The following is a 24,748-nucleotide window of genomic DNA, read 5'->3' as shown; positions in this document are numbered from 1 at the left end:
CACTTTAAAAAATAAAAAAAAAATTGTGAGAGGGCATGGCCACGCCTCCTATTTTGATCATGCCCCTCACAGTACCCACCCTGTCACTGTTCTTGACGGCCCAGTTTGGGAACCACTAGCACAAGGTGTTCCTGCCGAAATAACATTCTCTGCAGAAGACATAATAGATATCCTTACCTCTATCATAATAGATGCTCCCTAACTCTGGAACTCTCTCCCTCTCCCCCATCAGACTCTCCACCTCGCTACAAATCTTCAAACGAGCACTAAAGACCCCACTACATCATCACAGCCTTCCAAGCTCTCATCCTAACCTACTGCTCCTTCCTCACTGTCTACCCCGTCTGTGTCACCCTTGTCTGTCTCCCCCCCCTTTAGAATGTAAGCTCTCACGAGCAGGGCCCTCTTCCCTCATGTGCTTCTTCTTCCCTTGCTCATACGATCATCTACTCCAAACTCCCCACACTTGGTTGCTGACGCCCTGCTGCTTGTTTTGAGTGTTATGATCGCTTTTGCAGCAATGTTTATAGACCATGTCCTTGTCCTGCACTGTATTGTACTGTAAGTCGCTATTTTCTTGTTTGCTCATTTGTTTATGTACATTGCGAGGCGCTGTGGAACCCTAGTGGCGCCAAATAAATAAAGGATAATAATAATCCTTGTCCATCTAGGGCATGCTTGCTGACATTTCGCTCCCTCCTTCCGGGAGGGAGCTGTCGGGCTTACAGGGCTGGGGGCGTGATGCGGCCAAAGGGGGCGGGGTCCAGCACATGACGCGGCATTGGGGGCGGAGCATGGGGGCGTGACAGCACGATCGCGTCATCGTGGCTCCGCCCCCTCTTCACAATGCCGTGATTAATGGCATTGTGCAGCCGGGGGCGGAGCCACGATGACGCGATTCAGCGCGAAACGCGTCACCGACCCCCCTGCTGCCGGGGTTTGTACTTAAAAGTGCGGGGGGGGTGCGGGCACATCGCCGGGGGCCGGGAGGATTGCCTGCCTTCCCGGGAGGTCGGGAGGGTAGACAAGTATGATCTAGGGCTTCCTAATACTCAGAGGCGCCGAGAGGGGGGGGCTTGCTGCAGGGGCCCGGGTCCGGCACCGCTCCTCCTCATTCTTCAGTCACAGCAGCCCAGCACATGCTAAAGCAGCAGCCGGAGCGATCTCCTATGCCTATGGGGGAAGCATATCATAAGCTGATCGCACCCCCCCATTGGCTGTGCACCAGGCTGAGGGGCACGCAGCGTCCCCCTCCCCAGCGCGCAGCAAAAGTTTTTCAATAGTAATGCCCCCTGTATAAATGCCCCCAGTAGTATTACCCCTGTAGTTGCACCCCAATAGTAATGATCCCCAGTAGTAATGCCTCCAGTAGTCATGTCCAATAGTAATGCCCCCTGTATAAATGCCCCCGTAGTAATACCCCTGTAGTTGTGCCCCCAGTAGTCATGCCCTCTGTTGTAGTGGCCCCAGTAGTAATGCCCCTGTAGTAGAGCCCTCTGTATAAATGCCCCTGTATTAGTGCCTCCAATAGTAATGCTCCCTCTGTAGTAGTGCCCCCCCCCAGTAGTAATGCCCCCAGTAAGCCGCTTGCCCTGCCTGTTGCCTTATAATGCATCTCAGTTGGTAAAATCACACACAAAGGCTTTACTACAAAGAGTACAGGAGATTATTCATTTGCATGTACTATACATTCCTTTGGTAATTATAATTCACAGGCGCCTCTGTCGTTAATGAGCGCAGCGTCGTACTACGGAGCAGCTGACGCGGGGACTGCGGGAATTATTCTTAGAGGAAACAGAAGCCGCTCTTACAGGGAGAAAACTAAAACGTACACAAATTATCTTCCATAAATCAGCATCTGCCTAGTAAACTCTAATGCAGTATCTAATACAATTTATGATGGTGAAATAAAATGAGATTACTCTCTGAATTGCTAATCTGCTTGATCTCACTTGTGATATATAGGAGGTTTCTAGAGCCGTGCGTTCCCATCAGTAGTGCACGTTCATTTGGTGTGATGGACAATTCATCACTTTTTTAAACCTTTCCAAATGTTTCAATTATTTTGAAAAGATTAAACCACATACAGTCAGGGTCTTAAACTGGGTACACACCAGACCAGGGATAGGGAACCTCAGGCCCGGGGGCCGTATAAGGCCCTCGGAATCATTTGGTCTGGCCCTCTGAGCTGTTTTCTGCTGGCCTCACCTGGATAGCACTGTGCCTAGAATGGTCTCCTGCAGCCAGAATCTATGCAGCAGTGTCGCCTGGGGTATCCTTAGGAGGCTTCAGACCGTCACACCGCTGCCCTTACAGCCCACTGGATGCTCTGGTCATTGCTGTAATCACCAGCTAATGTGGCCCCGCCCCCATATGACGTCACATGGAGGGGGCGTGGCCTGTACCGGGCCCGCGAATATTACATATATCAAAATGGCACTCGGCAGATAAAAGGTTCCCCACGCCTGCAGTAGACGATATCATACATGCCTACTATCCCGAAAGTCACGAGAGGCTCACGATTTTCGGGTAACCTCCAGAAGAGTAGTCACTTCCGCCGCATCCTGCCCACTTCTCTAGGAATGGGGTGAATTTTCACGGAGATCGGTGGGCCCCGAGTAGGGGGCGGGGCTTAATTAAACAATTCTACAAGAATAGCGTCATTTGACACACACCCTAATTAAATATGCATTATTTGGGGCTTAAATACGCAGACAGTCCGGCCCCGCACCCCCTCCCCGTCGCCGCGCACCTGCTTCTCCTCCCCAGGCCTCTCCCAGGGAGGAAGAAAAAAAAGTAGGCAAGTGTGGACGATATATTGAGAGATTTGTCGTTTTTGAGACGAATCGGAACAACAAATCGTCCACATGGTCCAGTGTGTACGCACGTATCGCGTGCTCCTGTGCGTCGTTCATTGCATCTTCAGATTTGCTTGGAGGACGGAACCGCATATCGTTATGTCAGTTATGTCGGTTATTAAATCTTATAATGTGTACCGTCAACCTTGCATAGTAAAGAGCAAAGGGAAAATCGACCCGACCGTCGGCAAGTTTGCCAGGTCATCTAGTGTGTACCCAGCTTTAGTTATTTTACACAGGGTGCAACATACACAATTGTACTATACTAAGTGTAACCCACAGCAACTGACCAATGGGAAATACATGTAAGAGCGCTTTAATGGTGCAGTAGGTAACATCTGGGCTCAGACCTGTCAGTTTCATTCTAACGAATTTGCATTTAGAGGGTCTTACAATGACATTGTGAGCGTACGGTTTACATTGTATTTCTGGTTTTCATTATTAACATTTTTGAAAGCCAATAAAAAGGCATTTACTTACAGTTCACAATGACGTTGACTTTCCTGTTATCTAAATAGGGGACTGTATTTTCAGCCACACACTCATAGTCCCCGGCCTGGTCTCGCGTAATGCCGTAAATGTCTAAAAATTGCCCACTTCCAAATGGTTTCGCTGAAAGAAAAGAAAAAAAAATATTAGACGTAAAAAAAAAAAAAAGATGAAAAGCAACAACGTGTCCATTAAACCTGTTGGAATAGTTTACAGTGAATTTAACATCATAAATAGTAATGAAAGCTTTTAGCAGTTCTTGCTTTTTCCCTAATAAAAAAAAATAAAAACAATAATAATGACATTAAAGGGCCACTTCCACATTTAGGAAGTCGTTTAGTTTTCTGTCTGCATATTACAGGGTGAGACAGATAAAACCACATGGGGCAGAGGTGCGAATACATTAACATACTAATGTCATCAGGAACTAGAAGATAGTTTTTGAATCTTAGGGCCTGATTCAGACCCACTCGCGAGCAGCTGTCCGCTCGCAAGTGGGTCGATGGTCTGCACTGCGCATGCGCACGACGGAGGGAGCTCCGTCGTGCGCATGCGCGAGACGCGACGAGCGAAGGACTTTCCTTCGCTCGTTGTGTCTGATCGAAGGGGGCGTGCTGTTGATGTTGATTGACAGCACGCCCCCTTTGGTGGGCGTTCCGGGGGCGTGCCTCCCAGACGGGGGCGTTCCCAAGGGAATGCCTACCGTCAGAAGCCGGCCCCACTGATATCACTAGTGATGTCAGTGGGAGTGATTTTGGCTCTGATAGAGTCAAAATCACTCCGGGCCTTGCGGTTGGGAAACTCAACCGCAGGCTTCGGCTCGCAGTGGCGATGGTCGCGATGGTCGCGATGGTCAAGACCATCATCCTGCACGCTCGTATAGGCTGTGGGTGGTGACCCACAGCTATACGAGCGTCCAGGAGGACGCTCCATAATTATGGAGGTGGGCCCTGATTCAGAGCGAGCGCTCTGGTCAGAGCGTCCGGCTCTGAATCAGGGCCTTAGTTTCGTAAATATTTCAAATGCATACGCCATCTATATACATAGGAAAACAGGAAGCGATCAAGGCCCGTATTCAATTTGAGGCGGAAAGTCCGGGTCAGCGATACTTTTTCGCCGATGAAGTCATTTTCGCCTGCTTTGCTTTTACCCCGTATTCAATTTGAAAGACTTTCCGGCTAGGTGGAAAGTCAATGCAATGTAATAGGAGGCGGAAGAAAGAGCAGAATTGGGGGTTTTGGGGTGCAACGTTGCGGGAACCCCCGTGCAGCCTTCAGGACAGTCCCCAAAAAGGTAAACTGCGTAAAAAAAAATTAAAAAAACACTTAAGGACACCCAAAAAAAGACTTTGAAAAAGGGGGCAAAAAAAAAAAAGTTGGGGAACAAAGTTAAAAACTAGCGAACTTGACTCTGGGGGGGGGTCTCCAAGTATGCCCCAGGTGTTTTTGTGATTGCAGGTGCTTGCGGAAGGTGGATTTTTCACGATTTTTACAACTTCACTTTAGCAACTTTTAAATATGCTGACCCCCATTTTCAAGTACCCCAAATTTGCTGGGATAAGTTATTTTCAGGAAAAAACCCTCCTGAATACTATTCTGCACCACTTATACAAAAACGCTATTTAGCAGCTATTGAGCCCGTTTAACAACACCAAATACCTTTAGCAAGCCGAATCGGGGGGTACCATAGCTAACCCCCATGTCAGAGCATCTTTTGGGGGGTGTCAGGCTGATTTCCTAAAATCTGACAGTACTTTCCGCTTGTTCAAGTTTCGCCGGGTCCCGCTTTCGCCAATTTTCAAATTGAATACGGGGTAAAGCGGGCACGCGCGCAATACTTTTCTGCCTACAAAACAGGCGAAGTAGGCAAAAAGTCCGGGACGCGAAAAAGTATCGCGGCTTGGCTCAAATTGAATACGGCTCTTAGTGGGGAGAACCAATATTTATTAATTTAGAGCCTGATTTAGCAAGGATCGCTATTGGAATCACTTATGCATCGCAGTGCGCAAATGCTTCACTGTGATCACACTGCATCACAGAGATCACGCAGACCATTTGCAGAGTGATTGAAAGGCAGAGAGCGTTTGGGGGTGGTGACTGGGGGATCGTGGGAGAAACACAGGCGTGGCAGTGCATTTGAACACCGTTACAGGGGCGTGCATAAATTAGCCCCTGCGACGGCATATGCAGCTTGTGTACTCACTGCGTACAGGAAAGTTAGCAATTTATAAGTGCGGTCTGACCTGCCGTAATTGTGCGAGAGGTTCCGATGTACTTCGATGTTTTGGCTGGATTGCAAGGGGTTACGGATGTGCAAGAGAGGAAGTGGGCGCCAGCATCTTGTCCGTGCGAGTGCTTTGCGATTGCAATTATAAGCATACTATCACAGAACTACCGCGATCGCATCAGCGATCCTTGCTGAATCAGGCCCTTAGTTCTTTCAATAATCCTAATATTCCAAATTTATTGATAGAGAGCTTGATTAAGTAGTGCATGCGCAGGACCCATTCTGCGAGTGTGGGATCTCAGTGACGTTTAGGTAATCAGCACACACAGTACATTCTCAGTGGGGAAACTGAACTGGAACCTGTCCTGACCCTATGGTTTATATTTATTAAAGTGAGAGTTTTTAGAAGTGGAGATGTTGCCCATAGCAACCAATCAGATTCTAGCTATTATCTTCTAGAAGGTGCTAGTTAAATGTTTAGTAGAATCTGATTGGTTGCTATGGGCAACTTCTCCACTTCTAAAAACTCTCACTTTAGTACATATGTCCCTATGACTCTTATGAGGTGCCACAGGTGATAGTGACAAATGTTTCCACTAGTTTTAACTTTGAATAAACCTGAAGAGAAGCCCTGGTGAGTGCGTTCTGCTTGTAGCAACTATGGAATATTTACTGGTACCCACAGAGGACCAATGATTGGTCACCCCACACATACAAAACCCAGATAAACTATATGAACATTCCAAAAGTAAAAATGAGCATGTTACACCTACAGTAGCACTGCTCAGAGCCGGCTCCAGGTGGAGCAGCGCCCTGTGCCAGCATCGGTTGGACGCTCTTAAGCCCCTACCGCGCTTGTCCAGAAAGGGGGTGTGGTCTAACCTCCATAGACCATGCCCCGTAGATGACATTATTTGGGAGCTCAGCACTCTGGGCCTGATTCAGAGCACATTTGCGGTCACTCGTCCAGAAAATAGGGGTGGCTATTCAAATGAACCGTTCGCTCTTTGCGGTCTGTTCACGCCTCTATGTCTGAACGAGCGAACAAAACTTGCGGTCGTTTTTTGAAAAACTACGCCCCCTGGTCGCTCGCATCCTACGTCATGTCCGCTATTTATTAGATTAATCGAGTACATCGACCAGCGTATGAACTGCTCGCTATTCTTGTGGTTGGTTTTTGCTACCACAATCTTGCGAGCAGTTCTGACTATAAAATAACCCAGTGACGTGGTCAATGATGCTGCTGTATTAATTATGCACACCCATAAAACGCCCGTTTTGACCATTAAGCACGCCTGCGTTCGGATCTCCACTCCCTGTTTTCAAGCACCTTCCCCTGTTACCATCCACATACGCCTCCTCCTGTCACTCAAAATAGCAGGCATTCGCTATTTAGCGAACAAACGATTTTCGGCTGCACTGACTGGTTCGCGCATGCGTATTACGATCCGTATGCATGCGCAGTTGGGCAAACATCGCTCGGAGCGAACGAGCGGCCGCTTACGAGCGGCTCTGAATCAGGCCTTCTGTCAGAAGCTGGGCTGCCCCCAGCCATCTGCCTGCACTGAATGGATGCAGCGCGCATTCCCACGGAATCCATTCAGCTTCACCGGCACCACTGCTCTCTGCTTAGCAAAGCAGAGCTGCGGCAGTGCGTGCCCCCAACCTCCCGGCATCGGTAAAATGACAGGTGTCTAGATTTAGACGCCTGTCATTTAACCCTCGCCGGGATTAAGTAGTTCAGAAGCCGGCTGTCGGCATTGCGACGGCCGGTTTTCTGAACGTATAACGGCTGGTGCACATGCCAATATTAATGATGACGCCCAGCGACGGCATATGCAGCCAGAGCTCTACATGGCGACAGGAAGCTTCGCAGGTTGTGAGCCATGTCAAGCTCAACCACAACTCTCCGTGTGGGTCCGATGTTACTCGATGTTACCGATGTTTTCGCTGACTTGCGGATGTATGTAATGGGAAGTGGGCGGCTTTATGAGCTGGGGGCGACTTGATATAGTGCTGCGATCGCAGTCATTTGCATAGTTTCGCTACGTACGGGTGCATGAGATTGCAGACTTGCGATCCGTGCTGCATCAGGCCCTGAGACCAAGCATCATGTGACAAGAAAAATCTAAAACAATATATAACGAAAGCGGTAGTAGTAGGGTGGTAGGAGGTCGGAGTTTACACTCTTGCGCAGTGCGCTTTTTCACGTGCCGCCATTTCACCGGTGACCGAGGAACCCTTCCAGCCTGCAGAGGCATCTAACCAGCCCAGAGAGTTGGCACGCTCTCTGAGTTTTAGAGGGCGGACCATTTAGCAACTAAAACCCTTTCAAAAATAATAGATTTTCAGCGAGCGTCCAGGGAACACCATATATGTGGCATGATGTGTTTTTGAGATTATTGAGATTTCAAAGCGTGATTTTAAGGAGGAGTCCTACAGTATATAAAATATCATTTATTCAGGTAAATCGTATTACCAAGCAATATGGCGAAGACCAAGCTAATGCTAGTGAATACTTTCTAGCTTACGGAAATATACAGCTTGTTTTATAAGTGTCCTATAAGGGCCCAACGTCTCAGAATTGGATGCGTTTTCACATGGACTAAGAACACGGATTGTTCTACAAACACACAAACTAATCCTTGTATGAATATAAAAAAGAAACAACTCTAGCCACAAACAACGGCAAACAATTACATTGGGGCGGAGGGGGGAGACGACTTGTTTTCTGCAGAAGGTCTTCGGTGAATATGTAATGTACAAAGTCTAAATAAAGCAAGTACACATATTTTTAAATTGCATGAAGTCTTCTCTATTCTGTGATACTGATGATAAAAGAATTATGAAAGGAAATCTCTTACAATAGAAGCAGCTGTGTCTCTTTTCTGCATGGATGCTCGCACCCGCCTCTGTGCCCAGGTGGAAGCGATTTAGACAAAATGTTTGCTAACTACTCCAAAACACCACGGAAGAAATGGCAGCGGAACGGCACAGAAATGAGCAAAAATCCCCCTTCGTTCAGCTAAAATTATATATTCATGTGAAACCCAACGAGGAATATTGCAGTCATATTTTGCAAAGGATTTTGGGTAGCGCAATAATAGCAACTGGTCCATATTCATCAGACGAGCATTAGATGGATGAATAATTAATTAAGCTGTCTAGCGCGTTTCATTTATGTAATATGAGCCATTTTAGGTAGTTGTCAGACTCGCCAGTTTTCCGACACTTAACTTTCTTGACACGGGAAAAGTTTCTCTTAGAAAATAGACGAAAAAAATCTGAAAATATAATAGCACATGAGTGTTTGGGAATTTGGCTCGCCAACATTTTGGAGATTAAGGGGGAGATGTATCAAGCAGTGGAAGGAGTTGAGAAGTTGCCCATAGCAACCCAGCGTTCCCGCTAGGCTGCTTTAGCATGGCGCCGCACGCTGCCCGATTTCAAAAGGGTAGAATGCGCCCTGCCCTTTTGGTGGTGTCCCGCTAAAAAACCTGGCAGGTGCCGTCCCCACCCATGGGCCACAGTGTCCCGCATGTGGGGAAGACAGCGGTGAAGCACTCATGGCCGGTGAATAAATGCCATGCGCATGGCATCTACTCACAGAGAGAGGAGAGCTTGAGGGTAGCCCGGCAGGTCTGTAAGTGCTGGGCACGCCCCAAAGAGTGATGAAAGTGATGCCCCCTATTCTCATGCACACGCCCCCTTTTCGGGTGCACTTTCTAGGTCCGCTGCGGGACCTAGGGGTAAATTTAATAGTGAGAGTTTTTAGAAGTGAGTTTTAGAAGAGATGTTGCCCATATCAACAATCAGATTCTACTTAACATTTAACTAGCACCTTCTAGAAGATAATAGGTAGAATCTGATTAGTTGCTATGGGCAACTGCTCCACTTGTCCACTTTTCCCCCCTTTACACTGTTTGATACATTTCCCTTTAATGCCCAAGACTATAGAGAAGGCACTATGGTGATAGACAACGCCCCAACATCCCCAGAATGCGAATAGGCTGCACTCCACATCCTTTAAGCCATGAGCTTGGTGCACAAGCTACGCACATGACATGAGTGACATCGTACATGGGCTTAGATTTAGAGGTGGACGCGCTGCCGATGATGGTTGTAGCGGAGCAATTGTTTGCTACTGCGCATACATTTAAATTGCATCGCGCATGCATCCTGATTGTGTCCATACAGGAGGCCATGCTCACATAGGAGGCCATGCTCGCATAGGAGGCCATGCTCGCATAGGAGGCCATGTTCCCATAGGAGGCCGTGCTCACATAGGAGGCCGTGCTCACATAGGAGGCCGTGCTCACATAGGAGGCCGTGCTCCCATAGGAGGCCGTGCTCGCATAGGAGGCCGTGTTCACATAGGAGGCCATGTTCACATAGGAGGCCATGTTCACATAGGAGGCCGTTCTCACATAGGAGGCCGTGCTCACATAGGAGGCCGTGCTCGCATAGGAGGCCATGCTCATTTAGGAGGCCGTGCTCGCATAGGAGGCCATGTTCGCATAGGAGGCCATGTTCACATAGGAGGCCATGCTCCCATAGGAGGCCGTGCTCGCATAGGAGGCCATGTTCGCATAGGAGGCCATGCTCCCATAGGAGGCCATGCTCGCATAGGAGGCCATTCTCACATACGAGGCCATGTTCACATAGGAGGCCATGCTCCCATAGGAGGCCGTGCTCGCATAGGAGGCCATGTTCGCATAGGAGGCCATGCTCCCATAGGAGGCCATGCTCGCATAGGAGGCCATTCTCACATACGAGGTCGTGCTCACATAGGAGGCCATGCTCCCATAGGAGGCTGTGCTCGCATAGGAGGCTGTGCTCGCATAGGAGGCTGTGCTCGCATAGGAGGCCATGCTCACATAGGAGGCCATGCTCACATAGAAGGCCATGCTCACATTGGAGGCCGTGCTCACATAGGAGGCCATGCTCACATAGGAGGCCATGCTCACATAGGAGGCCATGCTCGCATAGGAGGTTATGCTCGCATAGGAGGTTATGCTCATGCTCACATAGGAGGCCGTGCTCACATAGGAGGCCATGCTCGCATGGAGAAATTGCACTGCCATAGGGCTGTTGCAAGTTTAAAGATGCACCAATCAGTATTATAGCGTGCGCAGAAGCTGAAAGTGGGTCTCAGTCCTTGCACCTTCGGGAACACGGCTGTGCAAAAGGGAAGGACTTTATAGCGGCATCTGCATAAAGTCGCAGACGTACCACCGCCCATAGACACAGATATGGCTACTTATACATCCACCATCAGCCCCATTGTCACCTAACAGTGCCAACCACTTCGTCTTTCTTTCATGGCTCCTGCTATGACGTCTGGTGCATTTATATGTCTATATGTCACCTCCTCACCTACACTGATAACAGGACTAGGGTTATAATAAATATATTTTAGGAAATTTCCTTTCTGCAAATGTTACTGTGTGTGTATTCCTGTGTGTGTATTCCTGTGTGTGTATTCCTGTGTGTGTATTTCTCTTTAGGACCAATAACCGACTGTGACATCTGCCACTATTGCTCACACTCAGAAATATTGGCCGTTGTGCCAACAAGTCAGATGGTGGCCACAGAACGCCTAAGCAGTATTAATAAATTTGCTTTTGCTTGTGTTCCCAATACATAAGCAGATCCATGAACACAGGGGGTGATGCAGCTTGGGACAGAATTGCAAAGTCGCACGCAGGCTATAGATATATGATGTATGCACGCAGGCTATAGATATATGATGTTTGCGCGCAGGCTATAGATATATGATGTATGCACTCAGGCTATAGATATATGATGTATACACGCAGGCTATAGATATATGATGTATACACGCAGGCTATAGATATATGATGTATGCACTCAGGCTATAGATATAAGATGTATGCGCGCAGGTTATAGATATATGATTTATGCGTGCAGGCTATAGATATATGATATATGCACTCAGGCTATAGATATATGATGTATGCACGCAGGCTATAGATATATGATGTATGCACGCAGGCTATAGATATATGATGTATGCGCGCAGGCTATAGATATATGATGTATGCACTCAGGCTATAGATATATGATGTATACACGCAGGCTATAGATATGATGTATGCACTCAGGCTATAGATATATGATGTATGCGCGCAGGTTATAGATATATGATGTATGCGCGCAGGCTATAGATATATGATATATGCACTCAGGCTATAGATATATGATGTATGCACGCAGGCTATAAATATATGATGTATGCGCGCAGGCTATAGATATATGATATATGCACGCAGGCTATAGATATATGATGTATGCATGGAGGCAGCTTTGCAATTCTGTCTTTGCAAACATGCAAATGCAGCAGGAGGTGTATGAGACACCCTGTATGATAACCCCTGTATAACACCCCTGCTGCATGTGCGATCCCAGTACTGCGGCCAAGGCAAAGGCATAGGAGGGGCTGCGTGCAATGACGCAGGACCCGCTCTGCGCACATGCAGATTCCCAATAATTGGGAATCTGCGTTCAGCATTGCACGAAATTGAATTAGCCCCATAGTCCGGAAGGCCTCTGAATATAATTACCTTTAAAGAACTATTATATAAAACCACAAACAGGGAAACATTCACAAAAACTTACAATAATATATAATGTGGGAAACAATGTAACTTATATAGCAGCTTTAAATCAACCACATCATCGTTACAAGCTGGTAATGTACAGTATTTAAAATGGGCATTTTCAAAAGAAAGTTAATGTTACAAGTAATGACATGGAATAAAGCAGCAATGAAATGTAGGTTTTTTTGTTTTTGCTTTGTTTTTTTTAACTTTAAATAGCAACAAACTAACACAGAAATAAACCATCTAAGGAACATGACAATTACTGACCATGCTCTTACACATGATCACAGTGATTTATGTGGGGAAACAATGGGATTGCTTGTTTAATACAGTTTTTATGCAATATATACAGTATTTAAGACTGTGGCATCAGTAAACAAGGGCCCCCCAATGGTACGCAGTCGGGAAGCCGGCGTACCTAATCCCGACAGCCGGCTTTATCCCGGCGAGGGTTAAATGACAGGCGTCTAAAATGTCATTTTACCGACGCTGGGAGACCGGCGCCCGGCATCCCGATCGACGGGACGCCGGGTGCGAATAGCTGTAGGTTGGGGAGGGTTAGGTTTAGGGTTACCAGGGGGGATTTAGGATTAGGCATTCCCCCGGGAGGTTAGGTTTAGGCTAGGGGAATGTGGGGGGTTAGCGTTAGGCACCCCCGAGGGGGACTTAGGGTTAGGCACCCCCCCGGGAGGTTAGGATTAGGCTAGGGGGAAGGGAGGGTTAGGGTTAGGCACCCCCGGGGGGGATTTAGGGTTAGGCACCCCCCCGGGAGGTTAGGATTAGGCTAGGGGGAAGGGAGGGTTAGGGTTAGGCACCCCCGGGGGGGATTTAGGGTTAGGCACCCTCCCGGGAGGTTAGGATTAGGCTAGGGGGAAGGGAGGGTTAGGGTTAGGCACCCCTGGGGGACTTAGGTTTAGGCGGCGGGGAAGGGGGGGTTTGGTTTAGGCACTTAGAGGGGGGATTAGGGTTAGGCACTGGGGGGAAGGTTAGGGTTAGGCACTTAGAGGGGGGATTAGGGTTAGGCACTGGGGGGGAGGGTAGGGTTAGGCACCCCTAAGGGAGGGTTAGGGGTAGAAATAGGTTAGTATATATATATATATATATATATATATATAGTATATATAGTATATATACAGATGCCGCTGTCGGGATTCCAACCGCCACACATGGGTCCAGCGGTAAATCATACCGATTCCCTCCCAACATTGGTCTGTATGTTCTTGTGTTGCATTTTATGTGTTAGTTTCAAAGGAAAAAGTGCAGTTATGCATGTAAAAGCTTTATAAATAGAGCATGATAATCATTACGTTATATTACATTATTTCATTGTAATTATTTCCTTTATCCACAAATACTGTAAGTGAGGTTCCAAATCAGAGTTCTAGGACGGTATGGGTTCTATTTGCTCCCAGTAGTCACATTGTTATCTATTAAAAGGGACTTACTGTATATAACGCCAGCGCTGTACAATTGTGAACGTATTAGTAATAAAGCAAGACTGGGTAATAACAGACAGACATAGAGGACCCTGCTCGCAAGTTTACACTCTATAGGGAAAGAGACATTGATACACAAGTGCTACCTATGGCATAATGGTCCAGCCATGTACTGTTGGAGAGCGCTTGGTCCTCAATGTTCTTGTTTTTTCTTTAAAACATAAATTCTATGTTTTGATTTTGTATGTAGAATGTTTTAATATTTTTAGTGTCTCTGGATAATTTCCCTCCCCCCGCCTCCCCCAACTTTGTTCTGCCCCTATCTTTCTATTTCTTACTGTTATTGATAAGGCTATTGTTATCGATATGCTTTTGTTTATGTTTTTGTTTTCTTTTATCTGTATTATACTATTTCTATCTGTTGTGAATTGTATCATTGTCTATGTAGGCTATGTTTTTGTTTATGTTTTTGTTTTCTTTTATCTGTATTATACTATTTCTATCTGTTGTGAATTGTATCATTGTCTATGTAGGCTATGTTTTTGTTTATGTTTTTGTTTTCTTTTATCTGTATTATACTATTTCTATCTGTTGTGAACTGTATCATTGTCTATGTAGGCTATGTTTTTGTTTATGTTTTTGTTTTCTTTTATCTGTATTATACTATTTCTATCTGTTGTGAACTGTATCATTGTCTATGTAGGCTATGTTTTCAAAATCTCAAATAAATCAAGTTAAACAAAAAAAAAAATCATATTTTCTTTGAAATTTAAACCTTTATAACACTTTCTTAAGAAACCGATTCCCCAGCACCTAGTCACTTACATTCCTGTCATACACATGTAGGGATGTTTGACCAATTTCCATGTTTTGAAAGCTTGATACTTAATTATATTCTTATCTGAAGAATGAAATCAGTGAATAAATCTTTGAGGAAAAGCTAAATAATGAGAAACAAACAGCTTTAATGTATCAGTGTAGCTGTTACTACAGTGCCAGGCTATAGATAAAGCATGAAGGATCTCAGGCTTGTGGCGTTTTAGCATAATCAATATGGCCCCCTGCGTGCAACGGAATTAGACTTACTGTTCTCCGTGAACAATTGATGCTCTTCAATCGAAGGAGAAATTTCTCATTATTTTCTGTTGAAACATATATGTATAAAATACAAAAGCATCCAATATCTACAAATGGTGGTTTATTCTACAGTACGTATTATTGTGTATACTATAAAACAATGTGGTGTGTTATGCTGGCCATACACGCTACAATTATCGGGACGATCCGCCCGATATCGGCGGATCGCCGCGATAATTGTAGCGTGTGGGGGGGCGACCGAGGGTTAAATATTGCTCGGTTGGGCACGCTGGATTGTCCAGCATGCCCGTCCGATGCGATATTTCCCGGTAAACTGTCGGCCGCATCGGGCAGTGTATGCCCAGCGCAGCCGACAGACAGACATTTCCTGTGTTCCTTCCTACGGAAGGAACAGGGAAATGTCTCCGCCCCGGGGGGCGGAGCGCAGATGTCGGGCTATACACTGTGAGATTTCTCTCACAGTGTATGCCGGTGACTTCTGCGGCTGGCAGGCTGCCAGATAAAATGTCTGTCGGTCTGACAGGCATTTTATCTGGTAGTGTATGCCCAGCATAAGAAATGGTTTTCTTTTTTTTTCTAAATATTTTGACTAAACCAAAACCTAAACTTCCAGGTTTAATAAATGAATAAATTTGTTACTATGTATCCAGTGCTACTAAAGGTGGCCATACACGGCACGTTATATGTGCCGATCCGATGGATCGGCACGATATAGGTGCTATATCGTGTCGTGTATGGGCACGATATCGTACCTGATATCGTGCTGCGCGCTCCCGCGGGAACTACATTTACAGTAGCTAGAACGTCACAGAAAACAGAGAAAAGGGTAAAGAACGGTTCAACAAACTGCAGAGAGTTCTACCCACTAATATTCCCATAAAAGACTCGGATAAAAATACATCTGAAATGGACAAGAGCAAAAAAAATCTAATAAATAAATATAACAGATCAAGTGAGACCTGTTGTTCACTAAATGTAAAGATACTTAGAAAAGTGCATGAACGTCCGTCAAAGCGACACAGCTGGGAAGGTGCCATGGCGTACGGCATATACTTTGCAATATGGCAATTATCTTAGGTTCTGACTTTTAAAATGTCACAATAACAGCTTCAAGTGACTGTCTCCGTGCTAGGCCCTTGCTGGAAACTAGGATGTTGCCCTTTACAATGAATGATATATAAAATAATGCTCAGTGTGAGTATATCAAGGAAGAAAAAATGTATATATATTATATATATATATTATATATATATATGTGCTCACAAGTCCTGCACACTCAAACATTAGGTCAAATGAAATAAGTAGGCAGAAATTGAACCTCCGTATGTTGGGACGACACGTCCAGTGGGGACCCGGAAGTGACGCGTGCGTTCCAACGGAACTTATGTTCCACAGGCCGGAAGTTTTATTCCAGCTGGCTCCGATACCTCATAGTTTGCTACATTGTATATAATGAATTTCTAGTTTTATAACAGTCGATCATGCTATATGAGAATGCACCTAAGAATATGGTATTCTCATACAGCATGATCGACTGTTATAAAACTGGTACAGGTTGAGTCTCCCATATCCAAAATGTTTGGGACCAGGGGTATTTTGGATAACGGAATATTCCGTATTTTGGAATATTTGCATATCATAATGAGATATCTTAGGAATGGGACCCCAATATACACACAGAATGTATTTATATGTTATATACACCTTATACACACAGCCTGCAGGTAATTTTATACAATATTTTCAATAATTTTGTGGCTCAAACAAAGTTTGTGTACATACATGAAATTCAGTTATGTTTCATATACACACTATACACACAGCGTGAAGGTAATTTTATACAATATTCTTAATAATTTGTGCCTTAGACACAGTTTGTGTACATTGAACCATCAAAAATCAAAGGTTTCATTATCTCAGTCATGCCAAAATTATTCCGTATTTGGATATGGGAGACTCAACCTGTAATTTATTATATACAGTGTAGCAAACTATGAGGTATCGGAACCAGCCGGAATAAAACTTCCGGTCTGTGGAACATAAGCTCCATTGGAAGTCACGAGTCACTTCCGGGTCCCGCTTCCAGAGAATGTGAGCTACACAGGTGAATGCTATGTGATAGCGTCATTAGCATACCCAGGTGTGCTTCATTAGGGGTATAAGAACATGGGCCTGTAGTTGTGTGGTTATGCCCCAGGAAGAAGGTACCTGAGGGTGCCGAAACAGCTGTCGGGCCGGACTACACACTTCAATGCCACAGCTATGGTTCACCGACAGTGATGATGAGTATTATACTTCCACTTATGCACTATTGCACTTTTATATGTGGATTGACGCTGTTTTTTACATGGAACACTGGCCCTGATTCAGAGCCGGATGCTCTGACAGAGCGCTCGCTCTGAATCAGGGCCGTCCCTCTTAATTTTTAGAGTGGCCTCCCAGCCACTCGTATAGCTGTGGGTGACCACCCACAGCTATAGCGAGTTGCCAGGAAGATGGTCGCGATGGTCAAGACCATTGCGACCATCGGGTTTGCGACGAGACCCTTGCGGTAGGGTCTCGTTGCCGCCAGCCCTGGAGTGCTTTCGGCTCTATCAGAGCTATCTAGCCACCTATCTACCCAGCTCCACAGGTTTCAACAGCTGTTGTTGAGCCCTACAACTCTATTCTGACTACACATACAACACTAGAGCACTAGAGTGGATAATGAGGCAATTTATGTCAGTGGGGCCGGCCCTAGACGGTAGGCGTTCCCATGGGAACGCCTCCGTCTGGCCAGCCACGCCCCCGGCACGCCCACCAAAGGGGGCGTGCTGTCACTCACCATAGACAGCACGCCCCCTTTGTAGCGAGACCCGGAGCGACGACTTGCCCGTCGCTAACCGGGTCTCGCGCATGCGCACGAGGGAGCCGCATCCGTCGTGCGCATGCGCACTGGGCCAACATCGACCCGCTTGCGAGCGCTCAGGCCCACTGATTGATGAAAATTATGATGATATAAAAACTACTTTTTTGCATGAAGTTGGTGTGCTGGTTGTCTAGTGTTCCGGACATTTCTGCCTATATAGACACATTATATATATATATATATATATATATATATACACCCAGATAGGCAGCACTCCAGGTGTACGTATTGTCGGAAACTGACCAATATGGAATGTTATGTGGTCACATTGTTACCGCCAGGTCTAAAAGCTTCCGCGGCGGTTTGTATGTCAGTCTCCATCTGCCGTAAGTTTAGAAAAGTGAATGTTCCTGGCAGCTGTGAAAATTAATATTTGTAGAGAAACGAAACCAACCATTTATTTTTATTACACAGATGTAACAATGGAACGTAGAAGTAATTACATAAGCAATGAATTATCATTAATATTTTCAAGTCTCTACTTTTAGAAATGATGACAACTTCTATTTATACCAGCTGCTGCCGATTTTCAGTGACAGAAGGGAAATTTCCGATTTTAGTAAATGGTCAATGAAGGCACTTTTATTAGTGATGGAGCCTGGATAACAGCGACCATAAAATAGGTTCCTAACCCCCCCCCCCCCCCCTTTCCATGTCCCAACAAGACTATTTTAAAAAGTTTTTTCCTGTAGAATATTTATACTAAAATAAAATAAGCCCAAATCTCGTGCAACATAGAAAAAATAAATGAAAAACACAAAGATAAAACCTCAAAACGGGTCTTAAATCAAAACAGTAAAATTGTATCCACCACATGCACCGATCCTCAAATTGTGCCAAATAGCCCCTTTTGGTGCACCACGGTCTTAGCGACTAAGTCGCGCCACGCTACAGATTTTTCCACAAAATATGTGTATTAGGGGTCTATTTACTAAGCAGTGTTAGGAGACAGAGTGAAAAGAGATAAGAAAGTGATAAAGTGCCAGCCAATCAGCTCCCACCTGTCATCTCACAGGCTGTGTTTGAAAAGTGACAGTTGGGAGCTGATTGGCTGGCACCTTATCACTTTCTTATCACTTTTCACTCTGTCTCCTAACACTGCTTAGTAAATAGACCCCTTAGTCACATCACCAATGCAACAAAATCATACCTCCCAAACATCCCGATTTCAGTGGGACAGTCACACTTTTCGGGTCTTACAGTCCCACCCACGGGCCGCAGCGTCCTGCAGGTAGTCAGGAGGTTGGGGGACACTCTGTCACCGCTGTTCTAGCGTCCATTTAGTTCCGGGAGGAGGCTGGGGGCAGGTGTTCTGCAGCAAGAGGAGGAAAGGGGGCATACCCGAGTGTCACGCCCCCAACACATCACACTTTAAGGGGCGTGGCATAGCAGACATGAGGCCACCCCCTTTCGCACCAAAGTCGCTCACAAGAAGTATTAGAAAGTTGGATGTAGGCGCTGGCATTACATGCTGCAGCGGCTGTGGGCCTGATTCAGACCCGGACGCTATTTGCGTCCGCTCGCTGGCTAAAAGGGGCCGGCTAATTAAATCATGTACTCGCACTGCGTCACGTAAAGCCGCCCACTAAGTAATAGCGAGAGGCCGCACTATGCCCTCGCACCTATATAAAGACGCCCCTTTTCCACTCGCAACACACGTCATCTCCGGCAGTTGTAAGATTAATCGGGAACATCGAGAGCCATCGGAGCTGCTCGCAGCGCGCTCCACCTGCTCGCACCCCACACTGCCGTCCACTTAAGAGCACAAGTGGGCAGTCCGGGGGCGGCTGATGACGCGGTTCTTGCTGAATCGCGTCATCGGAGCTCCGCCTCCCTATACCATGCCTGTTTTCTCTACACTGTATAGCGGGGGGCGGGGTCACGATGACGCTATGTGCTGTGCACCCTGTACCAGCCACTTTCCCGCCCGCCATGCCCGATCTGGCTGTAGTAGGTAAGTATGACTTCATTTAGGATAAAGTACATGGTGGAGCAATCATGTAAATTAATTTACATGTAAAAGTAAGTTAGACACCGTAAATCCACAAACTATCCATGTAAAGGAGCCACCACCAGCCCTTGAATATTAGTTCAATATTTTGTCCCTTAAAAGAGAGTTTTTGCTCGTGGTTTCCATGCGCACTCAGGGCCTGACTCAGCAAGGATCGCTGATGCGATCGCGGCAGCAAGCGCGTACACAGTTCTGCTGCGAAATTATGCAAACGACTGCGTTCGCAATGCCGCCGCAGCACGACATAAGGACGCCCACTTCCCTTGACTCACATCCGTAATATCTTGCAAGTCTGCGAAAACATCGGTACCATCCAGTACCATCGGAGTCTCACACACACACACAATTAAGGCAGGTCAGACCTCACTCACAAACTGCTGAACTTCCTGTCGGTATCTAGAGCTCAGGCTGCGTATGGCGTCGCAGGGGCTTAGTTATGCTCGCCCCTGTAAAGGCGATGAAACGCACTGGAACGCCTGCGTTTCGCCGACCACCTCCCCCGTCACCACCCACAAACGGTACTTCCTGTCAATCACTCTGCGATGGGTCTGCGTACACACTGCGATCTCATTCCCCATCGCAGTGAATAATTTGCGCACGCGCACTGCCATGCATGCGCAGATGGTGAAAATCGTCCGGCTGCGTGCGTCTTAGCACCTGACATCCTGGCTGAATCAGGCCCTCAGTTGTCCAGTCACATTTAGCACTGTATATTGTGCACAAAAAGTAGATGCATGATGTCCCTGTCTTTGCATGTTAAATGGAACTTCCTGGGTAATTCATTTTGAAACTTTGGACCAATTAAGCAGCAGCTACATCCGGTCTCAGCAATGCTCCATAGTCTAGTGAGGCCCTGACTTTGTGCAGGAAAGTTTTGGGGAAAATGAGCAGCGTTTCACTGCTAGGAAAGATGAGAGCTGATGGGAGCTGATTATAAGTGCAGCAGGATGACAGGGTGATGTAAAACAAGAGTACGACACAGGTGTAGGTTACGTGAGACAGAAAATAATTGATTATAAGATGACTTGAAGTAAGTTTCGTCAAACAATAATGGGATTGAAGTCTTCTCAAATCAAAAGGATTGAAGCCCCGATGCCTAACTCTTCCAGACATGTATGAAACATTTAGAGACAGAAGTTGAATTTTTTATGTCTTTTACCAATTTTTTAAACACTGTAGCTGAAGCTGAAATCCTAAGTGAGACTGTTGCTACGAGAGCCGCCTAGAAAGGAGGGCAGCTACAGAACCACCGCTGCCCACCAGGGGGCCTTCATGGAAACATCCTTCAGGTTAGCACATGCATGGAAAATAAAAGTGTGTATATTAGAGATGGTCTTTTAAAGGCCAAATTCCACCTGAGAGATGTACAAAATTCTGCACCCAAATGCGGAATGAGATCAATATTCCACGGAACGGTACTGAAAATGCTGCTGTTTTCTGCTGGATATAAACTCTGTGCACACAAAAAATTCTGAATCTGCGCAAACAACAGACTGCAGCCAATGAAAACTCGAGAGGCACCTTACTAATCTCTCATATAGAACACATAATACATATAAAGGGGTAAATTTACTAAAGTGAGAGTTTTTACAAGTGAGTTTTAAAAGTGATGTTGCCCATAGCAACCAATCAGATTCAACTTAACATTTAACTAGCACCTTCTAGAAGATAATAGCTAGAATCTGATTGGTTGCTATGGGCGACATCACTTTTAAAACTCACTTCTAAAAACTCTGACTTTAGTAAATTTACCCCAAAGAGTCACATTCGGCGCTGTCAGATAGTAAAAAGGAAGGTCTCTTACATCTGTATTAATCCAAATTATAGAACAACAAGTCCAAAATGATTCCTATTTGGATTTATTCTGTTCCACTTTTGGATGAATCTTTGGGCCTGATTCAGACCCACTCGCGAGCGGCTGTCCGCTCGCAAGTGGGTCGATGGTGTGCACTGCGCATGCGCACGACAGAGGGAGCTCCGTGGTGCGCATGCGCAAGACGCGACGAGCGAAGGACTTTCCTTCGCTCGTTGTGTCTGATCAAAGGGGGCGTGCTGTCGATGTTGATTGACAGCACGCCCCCTTTGGTGGGCGTGCTGGGGGCGTGCCTCCCAGATGGGGGCGTTCCCAAAGGAACGCCTACCGTCAGAAGCCGGCCCCACTGACATCACTAGTGGGGAGTTTGACTGGGGCGGTACACCTGTCAAACCGTAACGCAGGTGTCCTAAGGCGAGCTCAGGGAGGACAGAAACCTCCCGTGGAGCAGAAGGGCACTAGTGATGTCAGTGGGAGTGATTTTGGCTCTGATAGAGCCAAAATCACTCCGGGCCTTGCGGTTGAGAAACTCAACTGCAGGCTTCGGCTCGCAGTGGCGATGGTCGCGATGGTCAAGACCATCATCCTGCACGCTCGTATAGGCTGTGGGTGGTGACCCACAGCTATACGAGCGTCCAGGAGGACGCTCCATAATTATGGAGGTGGGCCCTGATTCAGAGCGAGCGCTCTGGTCAGAGCGTCCGGCTCTGAATCAGGGCCTTTGTTTCTCTTCTTTCTATAATATTGCTCACAAAGGATGTAAAGGAAAAGGAAATAGTGCAAATATTGTTTGATAAAAATAAACAACAATTTACTAAAGTATTGCACTCACATTCCAAATAAAATAACAGGCGTATAGCTTTGCCAATATGATGCACACTTGGGTCAGTTATGTATGGGGTACCAATGAATTCCTAGTTGGAAAAGAGTGGGGGGTATTTACAGGGTTTCCAGATACCTGTAATCTCCTCACAATGGACACGGTTCCCCAAATCACAGCGATTCCATAGTGTCAAGTACCACTTGCTTAACGCGTTTCAAAGCCACCGATCCTTCATTAGAAGCACTATATCCTGTTTTTACATCCTTTGTGACCACGTTCTTTGGCTTGAACAGGTCTCTGAGTGCCACTGCATTTTTCTACTCTGATAAATATATATATATATATATATATATATATCCGCTACATAATGGGGGCAGTGTGCAATCAGGGAGATTTCTTTCTTCAGGGAGACAGGGAGATTGCTGCTGTTTCAGGGAGTCTCCCTGACATTGAGGGAGAGTTGGCAAGTATGGTGTAAAGTGTATTCGGGTTTCAGGAAAACCGAACCGCGCATCTTTTGTATATTTCCGCACAAATATTTGTATTTTGACATACACGTATAAACTGTTCTGCTTTATCAGCATTGCAATACCTGTAGAGGAACCTCCGTAATCCCACTGTATGCGCCACCCTGCCAATCCACGGAACGCCCCGAGACGTCTCCCCAGCCAGACGGCTGTGTGCATCCAATAACTTTCTGAAAACTTGCAGAGTTTAAATGTTATTTATCTGAAATGGGAGGAGGGCAATAACCCAGTGACACCGTACAGGCAGCATCAGAGATTTCTCCGAAAAGCAATTATCTTTAGCAAGTCTGGCATAGTATAAAATCTTTACATTTCACTAACTTCTATTACCAGCATAATGCTTGTATTTCATCTGAATTTCAACTGGAAAAGCTTGTGGGTAAGGAGGCTGTTTATAGGTCTGGTCACAGCGCACCTTCAGATAAGAGCTTGTAAATCTCACAGTTTTGGGGAGAGACTCGAAAATCGTGTATCTACAGATGGAGCAGAATTGATTGTAGTGAATGGAAATTCTTGTTTTTCTGTCCGAGGCTTAAGTTAACTCAATATCTGCCACAGCGTAGCAGCACAGATTCTCTATTTCACACCAGGGGGAGATGTACCAAACCTTGGCGAGAGATAGAGAAGTTGCCCATAGCAACCAATCGGCTTCTGACTGTCATTTTTCTAGCACAGTCCGTAAAATGAGAGCTAGAAGCTGATTGGTTGCTTTGGCCCAACTGCTCCACTTTATCTCTCTCTAAGGCCTGATGCCTCTCCCCCCTACGTTATGGTGCATTATTCATTATAATAAACTTTGATCATCTACTGTGCATAAATAAAAGTTGGCACTTTATAACTATGATTACACTTTATTTCCATGCACTTACTTATACTTTCATCTACTCCTTACTGCTCACAGGGGTACCTAACGCTTTGGGCCTGATTCAGACCCGCTCGCAAGCGGGTCAATGGTTGTGCATTGCGCATGTGCAGCGTGCGGAATGCGCAAGGCCCATAGCGAGTGAGAAATTCACTCGCTCCGGGGCTCGCTACTATTACTATACTATTACTCGCTACTATTACTATACTATCCGGGGCTCGCTACTCGCTACTAATGTTGATCGACAGCTAGCCCCGTTTTGTAGGTGCGGGGGGGGTGGCTGGACAAACGGAGGCGTTCCCGAAGGAACGCCTGCTATTTGTGGGCGGCCCTACTGACATCACCAGTGATGTCAGTAGTGAGCTTCCGGCTCTATTAGAGCAGGAAGCTCACTGGGGCTTGCGGCAGACGAGACCCTACCACAAGGGTCTCGTCGCAAGCCCGATGGTCGCGACCATCACCTGGCCGCTCGCAAAGGCTGTGGGTGGTCACCCACAGCTTAGCGAGCGGCCAGGAGGCTGGCTTAAAAAAAAAAAAAGCGTCAGTCCTCATTCAGAGTGAGCGCTTGATTTTTGCGAGCAGCTCTGAATGAGGTCCTTTGTTAGTTATGCCCGGCTGCTTATTATAAGTGTTATGATCACCAATGTAGCAATGTGTATATACCATGTCCTTGTCCTGCATTGTATTGTACTGTAAGCCACTTGTCACTTATTTGTCTATGTGCTGTGTAAGGCGCTGCGGAACACTTGTGGTGCCATATAAATAAAGGATAATAATAATAATAATAATAATAATAATAATAATATCAATAACAATAATAAAAGAAGGTGCTAGATAAATGTTAAGCACAATCTGATTGGTTGCTATGGGCAACATCTCCATTTCTAAAAACCTGCACTCTAGTTAATATACCCCTAACAGGGGTATTCAATATGAAACGTTAACTGTCGAAGTTAACGTTTCATATCGGAGTTTTTACCTGCATTAAAGTATCGGGCGCGCTCCCGCTTATACCCGTATTCAATATAAAATTAACGAAAACGGGAAACTCCGAAGTTGGATTTGCGTCAAGTT

The 24,748-nt window shown here is 46.1% G+C and overlaps 1 protein-coding gene across 2 annotated transcripts in view; it reads right to left on the bottom strand.

The window, feature by feature from the left end:
* NEGR1 (neuronal growth regulator 1) overlaps positions 1-24,748 on the bottom strand; it is a 693,794-nt gene that overhangs the window by 320,388 nt on the left and 348,658 nt on the right. For both annotated transcript variants that reach the window (XM_088470777.1, XM_088470776.1), the window contains exon 4: positions 3,339-3,470. In XM_088470777.1, coding sequence (XP_088326903.1) covers positions 3,339-3,470 — 132 coding nt within the window. The remainder of the gene's footprint in view (positions 1-3,338; positions 3,471-24,748) is intronic.

Source organism: Taudactylus pleione, unplaced genomic scaffold, assembly GCF_031769625.1.
Source record: "Taudactylus pleione unplaced genomic scaffold, aTauple2 ptg000103l, whole genome shotgun sequence".
NCBI lineage: Eukaryota > Metazoa > Chordata > Amphibia > Anura > Myobatrachidae > Taudactylus > Taudactylus pleione.
The sequence above is the reverse complement of the archived record's forward strand: the minus strand, read 5'-3'. Positions and strand labels throughout refer to the sequence as shown.